The 16,383-nt window shown below is 43.1% G+C and overlaps 1 protein-coding gene across 1 annotated transcript in view; it reads left to right on the top strand.

Annotated features, from left to right (window-relative positions):
• Window positions 1–16,383, top strand: part of SCIN (scinderin) — a 136,772-nt gene that overhangs the window by 52,882 nt on the left and 67,507 nt on the right. Inside the window, 1 exon segment of the mRNA XM_075587231.1 lies at window positions 8,614–8,763. Within this exon segment, the coding sequence (XP_075443346.1) occupies window positions 8,614–8,763 (150 nt within the window).

The raw sequence follows: 16,383 nt of genomic DNA, 5'->3' as shown, positions 1-16,383 counted from the left end.
CCCGAGAGAGAGAAAGAAGTATTCACTGTACGATTCATCTGCAATCAATCAGGGGGAGTATGGAAGAATTCTACCATAGGGATTGCCTCCAGTACTCCTGCCGCCTGTGGTGGATGAAGGCGCTAGCACTGCAGAGACCGAACTAAAGCCTCTATATCAAAAGCCTGTACTGGTGTCCCGACACCATCGTGGAACCTTAGCCGTCCTGTGAGCCAACAGGTAAAGCACACCACCATACACCGGTAGCAGGGCAAATCTCCCATAGGAGGGGAGGGGGGAAGTAACACTGTTGCTTCCTGTTGCACCACTGTTTGGGGTGGAATTCAGCTTAGCTACCCACCAAGTTGGAGAGGGCTGGAGAAAATGTTTAGATATTCTTCAAAGTGCAGTAGGCCTTTTTTTGGTTTATTTTTAATGTTTTGCCTTGTTAAAGGCGTAATAAAGCCGGGATTTAATTTCACCCTAATCGTTCTCCATTAAATATACCTCTGCACACTTCTCTTATAGTCATGAATATGCAAAATGATGGTAAAAAAATGATTAAAAGGAAATTTTGACAACTCATACATTCTTCTCATCGGCTTATTTAAATTAAATAATATATATCTTGTATGAAGAGATTAATTCAACAAAACAAAACAACACCTTAAAAAAAGAAACATCCTTGTGTAAATATTGGTTCACTCTGTAAAGCCTGGGTAAGGTAATTTGATATGATTCTTCACTGTTCATAGTTTAAAGCAAAGAGGGAGCCTTTAATTAAACATGATTAGCACATAGGGCCTCATGCAGAGAGCAGCGAATTTTAGAATTGGAGAGGGGGAAATTTTTAGCTTTTTTGGAGAGTTTTTTCCTCCATATGCAGAAAGGGCAGAAAACTGCATTTACAAGCCTTTCTGCATATGGAGAGTTTCAACCAGCGCTATAAGCGCTGTTGAAACTAGTGGGGAAAAAATCGCGTTTTTTTTTTTTCCCCTCCACCGGCCGCGGAGCGCCAGCTGCTTGGTGGAGAGGAAAAATGTTGAAAATCGCGCCATTTTTTTGGCGCGAACAGCCACTAGATGGCGATCGCGGCTCTCTGCATACGGCAGAAAAAAAAACTGGAGAGATTAGAAACTCTCCAGCCGCGCGGCGAATTTCAAGAAAAAAAAAATGGCGCTTTTTTCAAATCTCGCCATTTTCGCCTGTTTTTAGCGCGATTTTCACCGGAAAATGGCGAGATTGCTATTAGCGCTGTTCTCTGCATGAGGCCCTGTGTCTGAATTGTCTGCTATCATCTTTCTATGTGCATGCAAGAGTAGTCGGTGCATATGGAACTTTACATAACAAATATTTTTTATATATTTAACACATAATTGAACACAGCTGCTCAAAGAATGTTGTGGAAATGTGTTTGCCCCTTTAGTTTTAACCAGATGTTAAAAACATTATGGTGGGTATAAAAAAGTGACAGCCCTGCACTGTACAGTGTACAGTAAATACAAATACCACTTGTGAGTACATTCACATGTCTCAGACAGGTCTACAATCCTGTCTTTTCCCATTATCACTTAGTAAACAGTGCTTCCACGGCAGCCTGGGATTCTGGGTTATCACATGCAAATGAACACAGTGTGTCACTCTTTACTTCATATCCATTTTACATGAAACCATTTACAGTAGTTTATAATTTAAGCTTTGGGTCCTGAGGCATAGGGAAATGTTGTCAAACACTATTGTAAGTACTGTCAAGTCTACTGAAAAATATGCTGCAGTATTTATTAGCATGCAGTTTAGGGGCCAGTGTGCATCAAGATTTTCACGCGTACATTAAGTACTTTTTTTTTTTTTTTTTTTTCAGCTTGCAAAACAGTATACAATGGTAATTTAACCATCAAAACCTATATGAACCACCACATTATGTTTCATTATCTTAAAATATTGTCTAATACTGTAAATACAAATAAACTGTAGGATAAGTATCTGCAACCTAAATTTAACACAGGTTGAACTTGATGGACATATGTCTTTTTTCAACCCCATCTGCTATGTAACTATGGAATATGAAAAAGTTGTTTAGTTAGCCCCAATTCCAACATTGTACAGTATGTAACAAAAAATGAACGCATGAACAATACACAGTTGTGTGCATACATTTTTGTTGCTACATAAATATATACACAGATACATTGGATTACATTTTTGCACTTGCATTTAGGCGAAAATATTCAACAATTTGTGTAATTATCATACTTTATATGATGGTTTCACAACAGAAGTTCTGAAAATAATGTTTCACTTCCTCTATGGTCACAGTGACTGCAAGAGGCAGTGGTTTCCACTAATGTGGTTAATATTAGGAAAGAAGCACGACAAACAAGTCATGCGATGCACTGAGATAAATTAATAGTTCTACAGATGTAGCAGCAGATACTGCTCCCTCTATCGCGTTGCAGCAGGAAACGCACAATGCGCAACCATGAGCCAACACCATTGTGAAGTGATTAGCAATGCTCGAAAGATAGGTGCGCCAGTGTGCACAGTAACGCCTGCTACATCTGTACGTACAGGGTCTATGTACTAACATGATATTTTAACATTTATTTTGCATCAAGAATTGAATGGTACAAAGTAGCACAAACCTTAATAAAATTGTGTGGTATTTATAAAGGTCATTGTGTGACTTATTAAATATTACACATACTGTAGGCCTAGTTCACTAAAGGTTGATAAAAGGAATAACGGGTGTTTAATGTCAATTTTAGTTTTATATTTATTGATTAAATATTCATATATTTAATCACATGCAAAATGTGAATATTTTGCATTTATTTTTAAGTATGTAATGAAACATCTGTGCTGCGGGTCAATAATTAATTTTTTTGATACGTAGAAATATATTCACTTCTAAGTATGCGCTAACAAAATGAAGAGATTTTGTACGATTTGCTCAGGAAAACCGTGGCGTATGATTTTGACGCCGTTTCTACAACATTTTTAATGCAGATATTCAAATTATTGTATTACAAATCCCTTTCATATTATTTTTATCATTTACTTCTAACGCAGCAACACATTCCACAGCACAGTACAATGGGCTCAGAAGACAACAATAAAAATATCAAACAGTAACATACATTGCTGCAGTAGTTAAGGAACTTACAATCTATAAGGAAGGGATTGTGGAAATATAAGATACAGGGGAGAGAAGAATGGTGTGTTTGAGACCTGCTTGATATTTGAAATTGGCAAGGAAGTGGTAGTGTGTAGAGAGAGAGCTGTGAGAGGAGGGTAATGTGTGAAGGTGGCCAGGCTTTATTATACATCTTTCATATTTTACCCAAGTCCAGCATCAGGGAAGCAGTAACATCAGGAGCTTCAGCGAACGGCGCAAATCACTGACACCAAGGGCTGCTGTCTTTGCTGCGACCCTGGTGTGCTTTCTTAGGCTGCGCTTATAGTGCCTTGCGACGGCGACGCAACGTCGCTCCAAAACAAATCAATTGACTCCGGAGCGTCTGAATATTTGGAAGCCGGGTCTATTTGATTTTTTAGAGACAGTTGCCACATGTGACTGTCTCTAAACGAGAGACCGTGGTCCACCCCCTCTGGTGACGTCGCTGGCGACAGTCGCTTCAATTCAAATTTCAACTTTCGCTGGTGGCGACGGGTGACGTCATTGGTCGCGTCACCGTCGCCAGCTCTATAAGCATGGCCTAAGACAGTCTAAAGTGAAGTGAAGCGATCTGAACCTGACACAGCACAGAGGTGAAGGAGGGGAGAAGACAGGGGCACAATCAGAAAATCTGATTGGGAGGTGCAGTTGCGGCGTCATGACTTAGTGATGTGTTGCCTTGACAACACACCGTCATGTTGCGACATCACACAGCAATGCTTGACAGTGCGTTGTCATGGCAGTGCGTTGCCATGTGGTGTCGCAATGTCATGATGATGCAGCGTCGCTCTTAGAGGCCCCGCTTTTTACCACAGCAATCGGGTTCATTGCCGTGGGAGAGGAGAGTGGGGTCTCGAAGTGCGATAACAATTTTTGGGGGATGCAAATGCACCCTTGCACCCCGCTGGTTGCACTACTGAGAGGTGATAACGATCAAGTTATTCACGCTGTGTGTCTTTTCTTATGTGCATCGTGCACATCGCTGCAACTCTGCCTCTATTTATTCCTATTAGCATGACTGTATCTGACATACAAACATTACTGACAGCTACCATTGCCATTTTTTTATTGTGCATTGACACGCACCGGTTCATTCTTCATTTCTATTTTCTTGCGTCAATTTATGTGTCACCATGCATTGTAGACCTGGACAAGACAGCAAGATAAGACTTGCTTTCACTGAAACTTTTGAAAATATTACTCATTAATTTGTTCAGTTCTAGAATGGGTTTAACAAAGTCCTAATGTACGTTTGTAAAATGACTACAGTTTTCAATAGAATCATTAGCAGAGATATAAAAGCCATGAGTGTCTTTCACAGCTCCGTACACCTGCTTCACTCACCCATACTGTAAATCGGTTAAACTTCGGTCAAGTATTCGGGCTTATGTCATGCCCCCATTATGGTTACAAAGACAATAACTACATATACTGTATATGACACATAGTTTGTACAGCACGGGAGTCACGGACTTCTAAGAGGTTCGCATGTACGTTATGAAGTTCTAAAACATGTTATAATATTATACTAACTTGAACTTCTACATAGCTGGGGTTAGCAACCACACCTATATTTACAGATCCTGCTACATTCCTTTCTTTATCTCTAGGCTCATCTATAGCTTTAATTTGTTCGGACATTATTAGTTTACACTCAAAAACACTACATTAATGGAGGATGGTCATTCTCAGAGGTTGGCTTATTCTCTTTGCTACACTACATAACTCCTGTGCAAACCCTATGCCACTTCATTAACCCATCCTTGCCTTCTTTCATACTTTGGCACTGGCTTTTCAATAGAGGTTAAAAACAACAAAAATATATAGACAGCAATACTACAAATCACATTATGGGGAAGTAAATATAAATGTATTTCTGCACCCATACTTCATAATAAAGGAATAAAACATACATATCCTATCATTGCATTTCTGAAATATAATTGTTTGACATGTTAGATGTTATAGGCACAGCGTTTGTTCCCAGTGAGTACGATGTTTTGAGTTTGTGTAAAATGTTATATATAGAAAGTCAAAGTGACCAAGCAGGTCATACTGTAAGTCATAACTCCTATTAAATATAGCATTCTACATTAATATAGCTCTATTCCCAAGACACACATGGCTGCTCTATTTTAGGATTAAAAACATTTCATTGCCAAGAAATCGTCTGCCGAAGTTTCGTTTAAAAGAACGTTTTCTTTGGCTTGCTTGACTTGTATTTTTGCAGTTATGCCGTGTATCAAAAGGTGTCTTTGCAACAACCCCATCCCCCCCCCCCCCCATTCATTCCAGGGTATGGACTCTTTTATTTGACAACATAATTACACTTACATTTTTACATGGACTAATAGCACATCCTGTCCTAGATGTTTTTGTTCACATTTAAAAATGTACCTATTTGATTTCATGTTCAATCTCTGCAGTATACAGCTTTAATGCTGATACAATGAAAGGGTTTCATATTTTGCTAAGAATTCATATTTATTCAACACAAATGTGGCTACTAAAAAAAATTATGAACCATAGCGGTGCTATGCCATAAGACACTTTGCCACTCTGGAAGACACCATAGAAGTGAATGAACCATAAGAGGTGTTCCGTTACCAGAATGAGTGGTGTGGCATAGTACCACTAAGTAAATATGCACCATTATGTGCTTTACTCCAACCTCCCCAGTCCTAGTGGTGCAAGCAATACATTGCTAGGGAAAAGTGATGGGAAATTACTTTGCTGTTGAAATGGGTGAAGTCCTAAATACTGAAGTAATAAATATTAAAAAAAATACTAATTGCAAAGGATATTATTTCAAAGTGGGGGCAAAGCCAATGACTTGAAAATGGATTTAATTATTAGCCTATAAAAATAATTACCTGAATACTATTGTAGACAAAGAAAAACAGTGTAACCATGCAATTTCTTTGTAAACATTGTTGAAAATGGTTCATTTTCACAGTTGTCTTACATTTTTCTCCATTAAAATATGTTTGTTAAAGAGGCAATCCAAGCTGTTTTACAGGATGAAGCAGGGTGTCTCCATAGCTGAAACCCATTCATTTCAGCTCCAGGACCCCGTGCTTCCGGAGGTACTTACCTCTATAGTGGCTGCCGGTAGCCACTCCAGAGTTCCCTATATGGCTGCTTTGCAAAGCTCATGGCCCTGCGGGCCAATTGGAAGCCATGATGTCATCCGGTGTGGCTTCCTATTGGCTCGTGACCGTGGGGCTTTAAACTGCAGGGAACTGCAGAGAGATACCAGCCCCCCTTCGCAGGTAAGTATCTCCGTAAGCAGGGGGTCACTGGAGCTGAAATTAATGGGGTTTTGCTACGGAGACCCCGTGCTTCATCCTGTATTTAAAAAATGAAAGGAAAAAAAACACCCCGGCTTCGATTTCTCCTTTTACTTTTCACAATTTCTGTAAATAGCATATATGTTACAAAATCTATAGAGGCAAAAATGTTAGGAAACAAATCTGGTATTAGATTTTACTACTTGAGAGTTCAAGGAAAGGAGTAGGTCATAGTAATAAATAAAATTAATAATTATATGAGTATGATGTTTTTAGTGTCTGTAATTGCAAATGCTACAGTATCTCACCAGGCTCACTGTCTTTTTTTAAATTCCCTTGTTGTTGTTTCTGATATATGTGGAAGTGAAGATTAGGAAATGTAATCATTAATCAATGTTCCTTTTTATTGGTAAGATTTCCATTTCTGACAGATGTTATAAAGATATGTAACATAAAGCACCTTTTTGGCATATTTGCTGAATATACATGAACCATTACTGCTTGAATTTTGATGTTTAGTGGTTTTAGGTCTGCAATGTTAAAATATTCTTAATTGACACTGATGCTCATTGTACAGACCAAGTATACATTACAGAGTGGTCCAAAGCAACATCATTTTTTCATGGTGACTCCTGAAAGAGAAAATTCTTCCTGGAGGCAGAGGATGGGATTCCAGACTGGCAGCCAAAAAAAAGATACATTTTGGGTGTTCAATAGCATTTTCTGTGGGGTTTCTAGCATAGAGCAGAACAGGTTTTTGCCCAGAAACGTTAGTATAAATGCTTCTCTAGTAAACCTATACATTAGTTGTGGGGGCTGCCATCATCGCATGCTGAACAATGTTGTCAGGAAGATTCTGTCAGCTTTTGCCAAGTGGCCTGTTTTACATTTAATAAAAGCCATTTCTGTGAATGATTCACGTAGCAACTTTCAACAACATGCTCTTCCCCAAGAGAAAGATAGGAACTGGAATAGGGGGAATATTGTATTAAAAGGAAGGGAAACAAAACCTTGTGGTTCTCTAAACTGCATCCGTGAAATATTCCCTGTTACCTCTTAAAGCAGAAGTCCAAGCTTCCGGTTTTTATTTTATATTTTTCCTCCTGTAATATGTGCATCAATACAATCCACACAATAATAAGTAGTTAGCTAAGTTGCCAATCGATCAGCGAAGATTCGGATCGGGGGTTCACTAAATGGCTGTCCGTGAAGCAGAAGAGGACCAAAGATGCAAAGTTCTGTGGGGAAGATCGTGACCAGGCAGTCACTAGATACAATTGGTACATTGCTAGAGAGAGTGCAGGACTCAAAAATGGGTGTGTCCGAGCCTGTTTCAGAAGAGGAACGAGATGTGACTTTGTAAATGGTTGCTATAGAAACAAAAAGTGCTTGTTACATTATAATACATAAAAAAATGTCAGTCAGTTGTTTTAAAAAAAGAATGCTACAAGTATTTTCTCATAGTACAGAACTGATTTATTTAAATTAAAAAAAACCATGTAGGATATTGCTTGGTCTGCAGCTTTAAATGATATGTCTCTTTAATTGCCAAATTCTTCATTTAATAGACTGGTGCTTATTAGATGTAAATCCCATACATATGTTTCTTGTTAAGTCAATTCACCAGTTTACTACATTGCCAGATCAGTGTTTTCTGTGGGCTTCTAATTCATGATATTCTTTTGAATTAGTTTTGCCAAGAACAACTTTGTAGAAAATTGTTGAAAATAGATAGCAGGTGTGTGGTTATAGTGTTTCTTTTTATCATCGTCTGAGATCTATAAATAACTTCATCAAAGTGGTCACATCACAAGCATCACTCAAGCTTGAGCATTTGCAGAGGAAAGCAACTTTGAGCTAAAACTTTGTATCAATTTATAAACCATTTATGTGCTACTAAAAGTCTTGCTCCTTTGCTATGGTGAGTGAACAACATCTGGGAGAGTAGAATTCCTCAACCGCAGTGTCTATCTGTCTTCTGTGTAGATTAGTTCTGCCCTGCATAGGGAGGGAATCGTTAAGCATGGCTGTAGAAGACATCCTGTACAAATACATTGTAAGCGTCATTTGAATAATAGGAGTTAGGCTGTAGCAGAAAACTTATAGGACAGTGGTCTGCACCTTTTAAAGAAGCTTCTGTAATGTTATGTTTCTCTTTGTGCCTTTCAGGAGATTTACCAGTGGTGTGGTTCAACATGCAACAAGTATGAGCGCTTCAAGGCCGCACAAGTTGCTATTGGAATTCGTGACAATGAGAGAAATGGAAGATCTCAGCTGATAGTTGTGGAAGAAGGAAGCGAGCCACACGAACTTATAAAGGTAATATCATTCAGTAACATCCCTTGCATGTTATATATGTAACAGTGTTCCCTCCCCCCCCCCCCCAATCGCAGATAGGGGCCATTACTATGTGTATGTGGTGTTACCTGCTGGTAACAAGAGGGCTGAGTCATCCGCGATGACTTTGGGACACAGGAACAGGCTTCTGTGTTCCATACCCCAGATACTACTTAGCAGTACAGCGCCTCCATCTGCCGTAGGCTCCAGGAATATGGAGATGATCTCCCATGGTAGAACTTGTACCTCTCTCCCTGTTAGATCACACACCAGGCCGGAGGTATATTGCAAACAGGAACGGTTTATTACTACACACTTTGCAGTAATACAACAGCTACTCAGCAGTCTTCTGCCGGATACAGTCTCTTTAGATCAGCTCTCACTGTAGATGGTCCCTGGACTGCCACTACAGGCCAAGGGTAGCCGGAGTCGTTCTAGCTCTTCCCTACCTCCCTAGCGGAGGCCAGAGTTATATCCACTTTTTTAAAAGTGTCTCCTTTTCGTTAATATACATAAATTTATTTAGTTGTTATCTGGTTTTGGTTATGCTTATATGCCTTGTTTATTGTCTTATGACACTGATTCATCCTTAAAAGAGTGGGTGGTATAGTAATGCATTGATTTTCATGTAGGTAGTTTGAGTAACAGTAAAACCACAAGAAAGGTCAAGTCACCCAGCTGAGTTTTGTGCTGCATACTGCTTGTGATCATAATTTCTTCCATCGCTTATGTTATATTCAATGGGACAAAGCCTGGTGGCTTAGAGTCAGTACATATATTTTATGATTATATGCTACCCTCAAATAAGGCAGCTGTGGCCTCTTTTAGCAAATACACATGAAATTGTTAAAGAAACAAGGGTGGTTCCACATCCCCTTCAGAAAAGCCAGCTGTTCTTCCGTGTGCTCGCTTTTGAGACTGTAGTTTGTTTATCCACACCTAATACCTCATCAGATCATATAATCCATAAACAAATGATTATTAGAAGATAACCAACTATTTGTAGTAATTTTACATACTCTAATATTACAGGATGGCAATGGGCTGGTTTTGATCAGAGACAATAGCTTTATTACAAAATAGACTTGTGTATAGTTCTTGCAGTTTGTTTAATTTTGAACTTTTTAAGGTACTAATTGTTTAATCATTCTTTGCCATCCATTTCTATGCATTTCCTGAAAAATGCAAATGTAAAAAACAAGCATCAATAGAATTGTTAACAACTAACATGGATATGACAAATGTTTTGAAAGGCAAAGTTCTAAGTAATAACCCTCTTGTGTTTTGTTATTTAAGCACTCAATGTATCACAGTTGTATATATAGTCTCTTATTTTATGAAAGCTATGAGCAGGGCCAGTGCAAAGGTATTGGGCGCCCTAGGTAAACCTTGCAGCCTTGCAGCCTTGCCCCTCTCCAACCACAATGAACTTTCCAAAAATAATATTGTGCATTAGTATGAATCGAAATTCAGCATTTATAATTACAGTTTTATTTTACATTATAATGGAGAATATGATACTCATGGCCGCCAACAGAAATCATGGGGCCCGGGACACATGAAAGGAGCAAGCCCCCCCCCAAACCCATAGTGCCGCCCCCCCCCGAACCCATAGCACCCCCGAACTCATAGCGCACCTACCACGAAAAAAAAAATTTTAGCGCACAGCTTTTACTTAACTGTTTTTTTATTGTGATACAGAAAAAAACATTACAATGCAACCTGTTTATTTTTGTATTTTCAACAAAAGACAGGTGACTGCCTTTCTGGGTGGGTGAGTGACTGGGTGGGTGAGTGAGTGATTGGGTGGGTGAGTGAGTGACAGGGTGGGTGAGTGACAGGGTGGGTGAGTGAGTGGGTGAGAGTGGGTGAGAGTGAGTGACTGGGTGGGTGAGAGAGAGAGTGACTGGGTGGGTGAGAGAGAGTGACTGGGTGGGTGAGAGAGTGAGTGACTGGGTGGGTGAGAGAGTGAGTGACTGGGTGGGTGAGAGAGTGAGTGACTGGGTGGGTGAGAGAGTGAGTGACTGAGTGGTTGGGTGGGTGGATGGGTGACTGAGTGACAGGGTGGGTGGGTGACTGAGTGACTGGGTTTGACGCAGTGACACTTGACTGAGTGACTGGGTGGGTGAGGACTGACTGGGTGGGTGACTGGGTGACTTGGTGACTGGGTGGGTGTCACAGTAACTTGTGAAGGGTTATAATATACACAAAATCTGAATTGAACACGACTTAGATATAATAAATATAGTTTATTCCTTAAAGAAAGTGAACACACAAGATTGCACAAATAACATACAGAATATAACACTTAGGGTTTGGACAATGAAGCAATCAGGATCTGGATTGGCAATTCATTCAGGCATCAGGTAACAAGTAGATGTAGTAACGAAGACACTGGGTATAGGGCTTACACTGGTTTATATGGGATTCCAGCCCTATACCGTAACATTGGGTGCCAGGTTAACAATTACCGGCACCCAATCCCTCTGTGCCAGCAAATGTGGGAAGCATTGTTGGACCTTGCCCCCAACTAGTTGGCACATGCACACATTTTCCACCTGGGGTCTCATTTCACTAGCCCCACACTAAAAGAATGGCACCTTACAGTCTACCAGACATGTATTTGGTCAGGAAATCCTTGGTCTGTAAGTGTGAATTACAACACTTACTGACCACTCAAGCTCTGCTTTTCTCTGTCCTAGTGTACACAATCAGAGTGGTGAAGCCTTTGATTAGGGGGTCTGTTGTAGACAACTAGTCGCCCCCTGAGCATTAACATATAGCAGAGCCAGTATCTTTCGAGTGCTTTTATACCAGCCCAAAATACAGTACATTTCTTAATATCTAAACATATTAAAATAATCCGTTCGGCTGGGCCGAGCGGGTTGAAACTTGCCAGACCCTCATGCCGGAGGGGACTCTCCATGGTGGCCAAGTTTCAGCTCGCTGCGACCCACCAGACCGGAGTGTCAGGAATCGGCGTTCTCCACGCTCCTCACACAGAGCACTCCCTCCCCGCAGGGAGCCCCTGGACACACAAAACAATCCTGCCTTACCGGCCTCCATGGCTCCCCGCCCCTGCCGCCGTCACGGGATCACTCCCCTCGGCGATTCCTCTGTACAGCGCCACGCGCGGCCACGCCCTCCTGCACGCACACTTGCACCATCCACTAGCTCGGTTCACGCGCGTACATGAGTTACGGAGCACGATCAGTCTGCAAACTCTTCTTCTCGTCCCCCGGAACTCAGGCTCCGCCCCCGCACACTGCACGAGCATACTCAGGTTACCAACAAGACTCAACTGGCCTGTTATGCCTGCACCAATCTGCATTGTCTCCCTGTAGCTCTTCCTGTCCCGCCTCCGTTCCTAATTGGACCTTCCTGCTTTATCTAGCTCCTCTCTGCTCTCAGTCTTTGCTCGACATAGTCTCTGTATGGAAGTACTTCTGGATTCTTTCAGTGTTTTCACAGGTTCTGACGCGGCTTGAAGACTACCCCCTTTGGCTCTCGATCTCGGCACTCCTTGGACAACGCTCACTCTGGTAACCCCTTGAACACGGCTTGGACTACGACCTATCTCCACTCTCCACTCCCTGACCTCGGCAAGGCATTCATCACTCTATCTCTACAACCGGTACCGGCAAGTATTGTCTACCTTACTACACCTGGCCTGGCAACACTTTATACCACACTCCGGACACGCTCCCTTTGCTGCGGGTGCATGTATTACCACTTCCCCCTTCAGCTCAGGGGACGGGTCTGGTCTGCGGGCAGCACCGGCGTAACATTATGTCGAGCCCACAAGACGCAGACCAGACCGAACTTCAACAGTTTCTCTCCAATCTGCTTCAACAAAACCAGGCCATGGCGGGTCAAATTGTGGTCCTTACGTGCCAGGTCGCAGTACTCTCAGACCGAGTACCGACCGCGACCTTGCCAGATGTAAGCCCCCACTCCGCAAGCGCAGTTAGCAGCTCGGATGTAAGGATTCCTCCCCCAAGGCTTATGCAGGTGAACCGCAAGATTGTAGGGGTTTCCTGTGAGGTGCAGTTTGAAATGGCTCCCCATCTCTACAATACTGATCGCAAGAAGGTAGCCTACATTTATAACTTCCTCACTGGCAGCGCCCTGGCTTGGGCTTCCCCGGTTTGGGAGCAAAGTTCTGACCTTACCCAAGATTACCCGGCATTTAAAGCCGAGTTCCAACGAGTATTCGATTCCCCCGCTCGTCGGGAGATGGCATCTGTTTCTCTCCTCCAAATCACTCAGGGACGGCGGATGGTGACACAGTATGCTGTGGAATTCCGGACTCTAGCAGCCGAGACTAACTGGGGACAAGAAGCTCTCGTCTCCGTATTCTGGCAATGCCTGGCAGATCCCATCAAGGACAAACTCTCTCGCCAATCCAGGCCGGATCAACTGGAGGTCCTGATTGATTTGGCCGTCCGAGTGGATCAACGCATCCAGGTACGCCGGTCAGAGTGTCAGCGCACTCGCTTCCATAACTTTCAAGTTCTGTTCTCCAGTACTCTCAGCAGCACTCCTGCTCCCCCAAGTGCCACCACACCTCTTCGTCCTGCACTGGAGTTGCCAGAGCCAATGCAACTGGGGGTTCAACGCATTCGCACACCGATACGGCAGTTCCGCCATGCCGGGGGATTGTGTTTCTACTGCGGATCCATGGAACATCTGGTTCGGGAGTGTCCACTGTGTCCGGGAAACGGGAACACCCAGTGAGTACAGAGGGGCTCTCTCTGGTTGTAATGTCTCCACGTCCCCTTCATAAAAATGAACTCCCTAAGAAACTCACATTTCCAGTCTTCCTTTCAGGCGATAAGTTCAAGACTTCTACCGCCGCTTTCATTGACTCAGGAGCTGGAGGAAACTTCGTGGATCTTGAATTCGCCAGGGTAAACCGCATACCACTCGTGAGAAAGAAGGTTCCCATCGCACTCGTCGGTATCGATGGACGTCCTCTTACCCCGGCCCACATCTCCTTGGAGACGGCTCCCTTGCTTCTGTCTTCACATCTGCACAAGGAGACCTTAGTTCTCGATGCCATTCACGCTCCTGTGATACCCATCATCCTTGGTCTTCCTTGGCTACAGCTTAACAATCCTCTCATTGACTGGACTTCCTCTGCTCCCATTTCCTGGAGGCTGAGGTCAGGCGAGACTCATCAACTGCTGGCCAATACCTCTGTTCCCGAAGTTATTCTACCTTCCGTTTACCATCAATTCCGGGATGTTTTCAATAAGGTACAGTCAGACCTCTTGCCGCCACACAGGACTTACGATTGTCCGATCAATCTAGTTCCTGGTTACTCCCTACCCAAGTCCAAGACCTACCCCTTGTCGTTACCAGAATCTCACGCTATGGATGAATATATCCAGGAGAATCTCAAGAAAGGCTTTATTCGTCACTCCAATTCCCCAGCAGGGGCTGGGTTTTTCTTCGTCAAGAAAAAGGACGGGTCGTTGAGGCCTTGCATCGACTACAGGGGTTTAAACCAGATAACTATTAAAAATCGTTACCACCATCCCCTTATTACCGAACTGTTCGATAAATTACAGGGGGCCAAGATTTTTTCCAAGTTGGATCTGCGTGGTGCCTATAACCTGGTGCGCATCAGGAAGGGGGATGAATGGAAGACGGCCTTCAACACGCATAGTGGACACTACAAATATCTGGTAATGCCTTTCGGCTTATGTAATGCTCCCGCTGTCTTCCAAGATTTCATCAACGACGTCTTTCGTAAGGTACTCAATATTTTTGTTATTATATACTTGGATGATATCCTGATTTTTTCCAAAGATCTCTAGGACCATATACGCCACACCTCCTACGTCCTTTCCCGTCTCCGGGAACACCATTTGTACGCCAAACTGGAGAAGTGCACCTTTCATCAGACCTCTACTCCGTTCCTGGGGTACATCATTTCCGATGAGGGGTTTATGATGGACTCCGGTAAACTTCAAGCAGTCACTGAATGGCCAAGACCCAACTCTCTCAAGGCCATACAACGTTTTTTAGGGTTCGCTAATTATTATTGTAAGTTTATACAGAGTTTTTCCACCATTGTGGCACCCCTTACTGTGCTCACCAAAAAAGGAGCTTATCCTTCTGCTTGGTCATCCGAGGCCATCTCCGCCTTCGAGACACTCAAGGAAGCCTTTATATCCGCACCTATTCTCCATCATCGCTTCTGATTGCGGCGCTGGTGCCGTTCTTTCTCAGAGACCCACGCCCCAAGATAAGTTACATCCCTGTGCATATTTTTCCAAGAAATTCTCGTCTGCCGAGAGGAACTATGACGTGGGTAACAGGGAACTTCTGGCCGTGAAGATGGCTCTTCAAGAGTGGAGACACCTGCTGGAGGGGTCGAAAGAGCCGTTTACTATTCTCACGGACCACAAGAACCTTCTTTACATAGAGAACGCCTTGGTCTACGACAGGCTCGTTGGGCACTTTTTTTTTCCCGATTCGATTTTCACCTTTCCTATATCCCCGGGACCAAGAACGTTAAGGCAGACGCACTCTCCTGAATACATTCTTCTGAAGAGAGGCCAGAGGAATCTTTGGAGACTATCCTTCCGCATGAGAGGATTCTCGCCACGTCTTCTTTTAAGAATCTTGACAAGATTTTGCACTCCCAGAGACGCATTCCCAAGGACTTGGTCGTTCCCGACAACAAACTCTTTGTACCTTCCAAATTTGTTCCAGAGGTCCTGTCTTGGGGTCAAACCTCTAAATCTGCAGGTCATCCAGGTTTTAAGAAGACTACTGATCTCATTCGAATTTCTGGTGGCCAAGGATGTCTCAAGATATTCTGGAGTTTACCCGCGCCTGTACCACGTGCGCTCAAAGCAAGACTCTCCGTCAAAAGCCTCAGGGTTTTCTGTTACCCCTTCCAGTTCCCGACCGCCCCAGGTCCCACATTTCGATGGACTTCATCGTGGAGTTGCCCAGGTCCAGAGGAATGAACACTATCTTGGTGGTCGTGGACAGGTTCTCAAAGATGTCCCATTTCATTCCACTTAAAGGATTACCCACCTCCACCGCCCTTGCTGATATCTTTACGGAGCAGATTTTCCGGATTCACGGGATCCCTTCGTCCATTGTTTCTGACAGAGGTTCTCAGTTTGTATCCAAATTTTGGAGAGCTTTCATGAAGAGATTGGGTATCTCTTCTTCTTTCTCTTCCGCCTATCATCCTCAGTCCAATGGACAAACGGAGAGAATCAATCAATCCCTGGAGAAGTACCTGAGATGTTTCATATCCGATTTCCAGGATGATTGGGCTCAACTCCTCTCTTGGGCAGAGTATGCCGTCAATTCTGCCAAAAACGAGTCAACCCGGGAGTCGCCCTTCTTTATAAATTATGGGTTCCACCCTCCCTGTCTTCCCATCCCCAATATTCCTTCTGGAGTACCAGTCGTAGATGAACGCATTTCTTCCCTCCAAACCACATGGTCCAGGATTCAGTCTAGCCTTCTCAACTCCTCCCGCAGGTCGAAACTACAGGCCGATCGTCGTCGTTCGGCGCCCAGTTACAAACCAGGGGATTTGGTATGGCTCTCCTCTAAGAATATCCACCTCAA

Source organism: Ascaphus truei, chromosome 2 (genome assembly GCF_040206685.1).
Source record: "Ascaphus truei isolate aAscTru1 chromosome 2, aAscTru1.hap1, whole genome shotgun sequence".
Classification (NCBI taxonomy): Eukaryota; Metazoa; Chordata; class Amphibia; order Anura; family Ascaphidae; genus Ascaphus; species Ascaphus truei.
The sequence above is the reverse complement of the archived record's forward strand: the minus strand, read 5'-3'. Positions and strand labels throughout refer to the sequence as shown.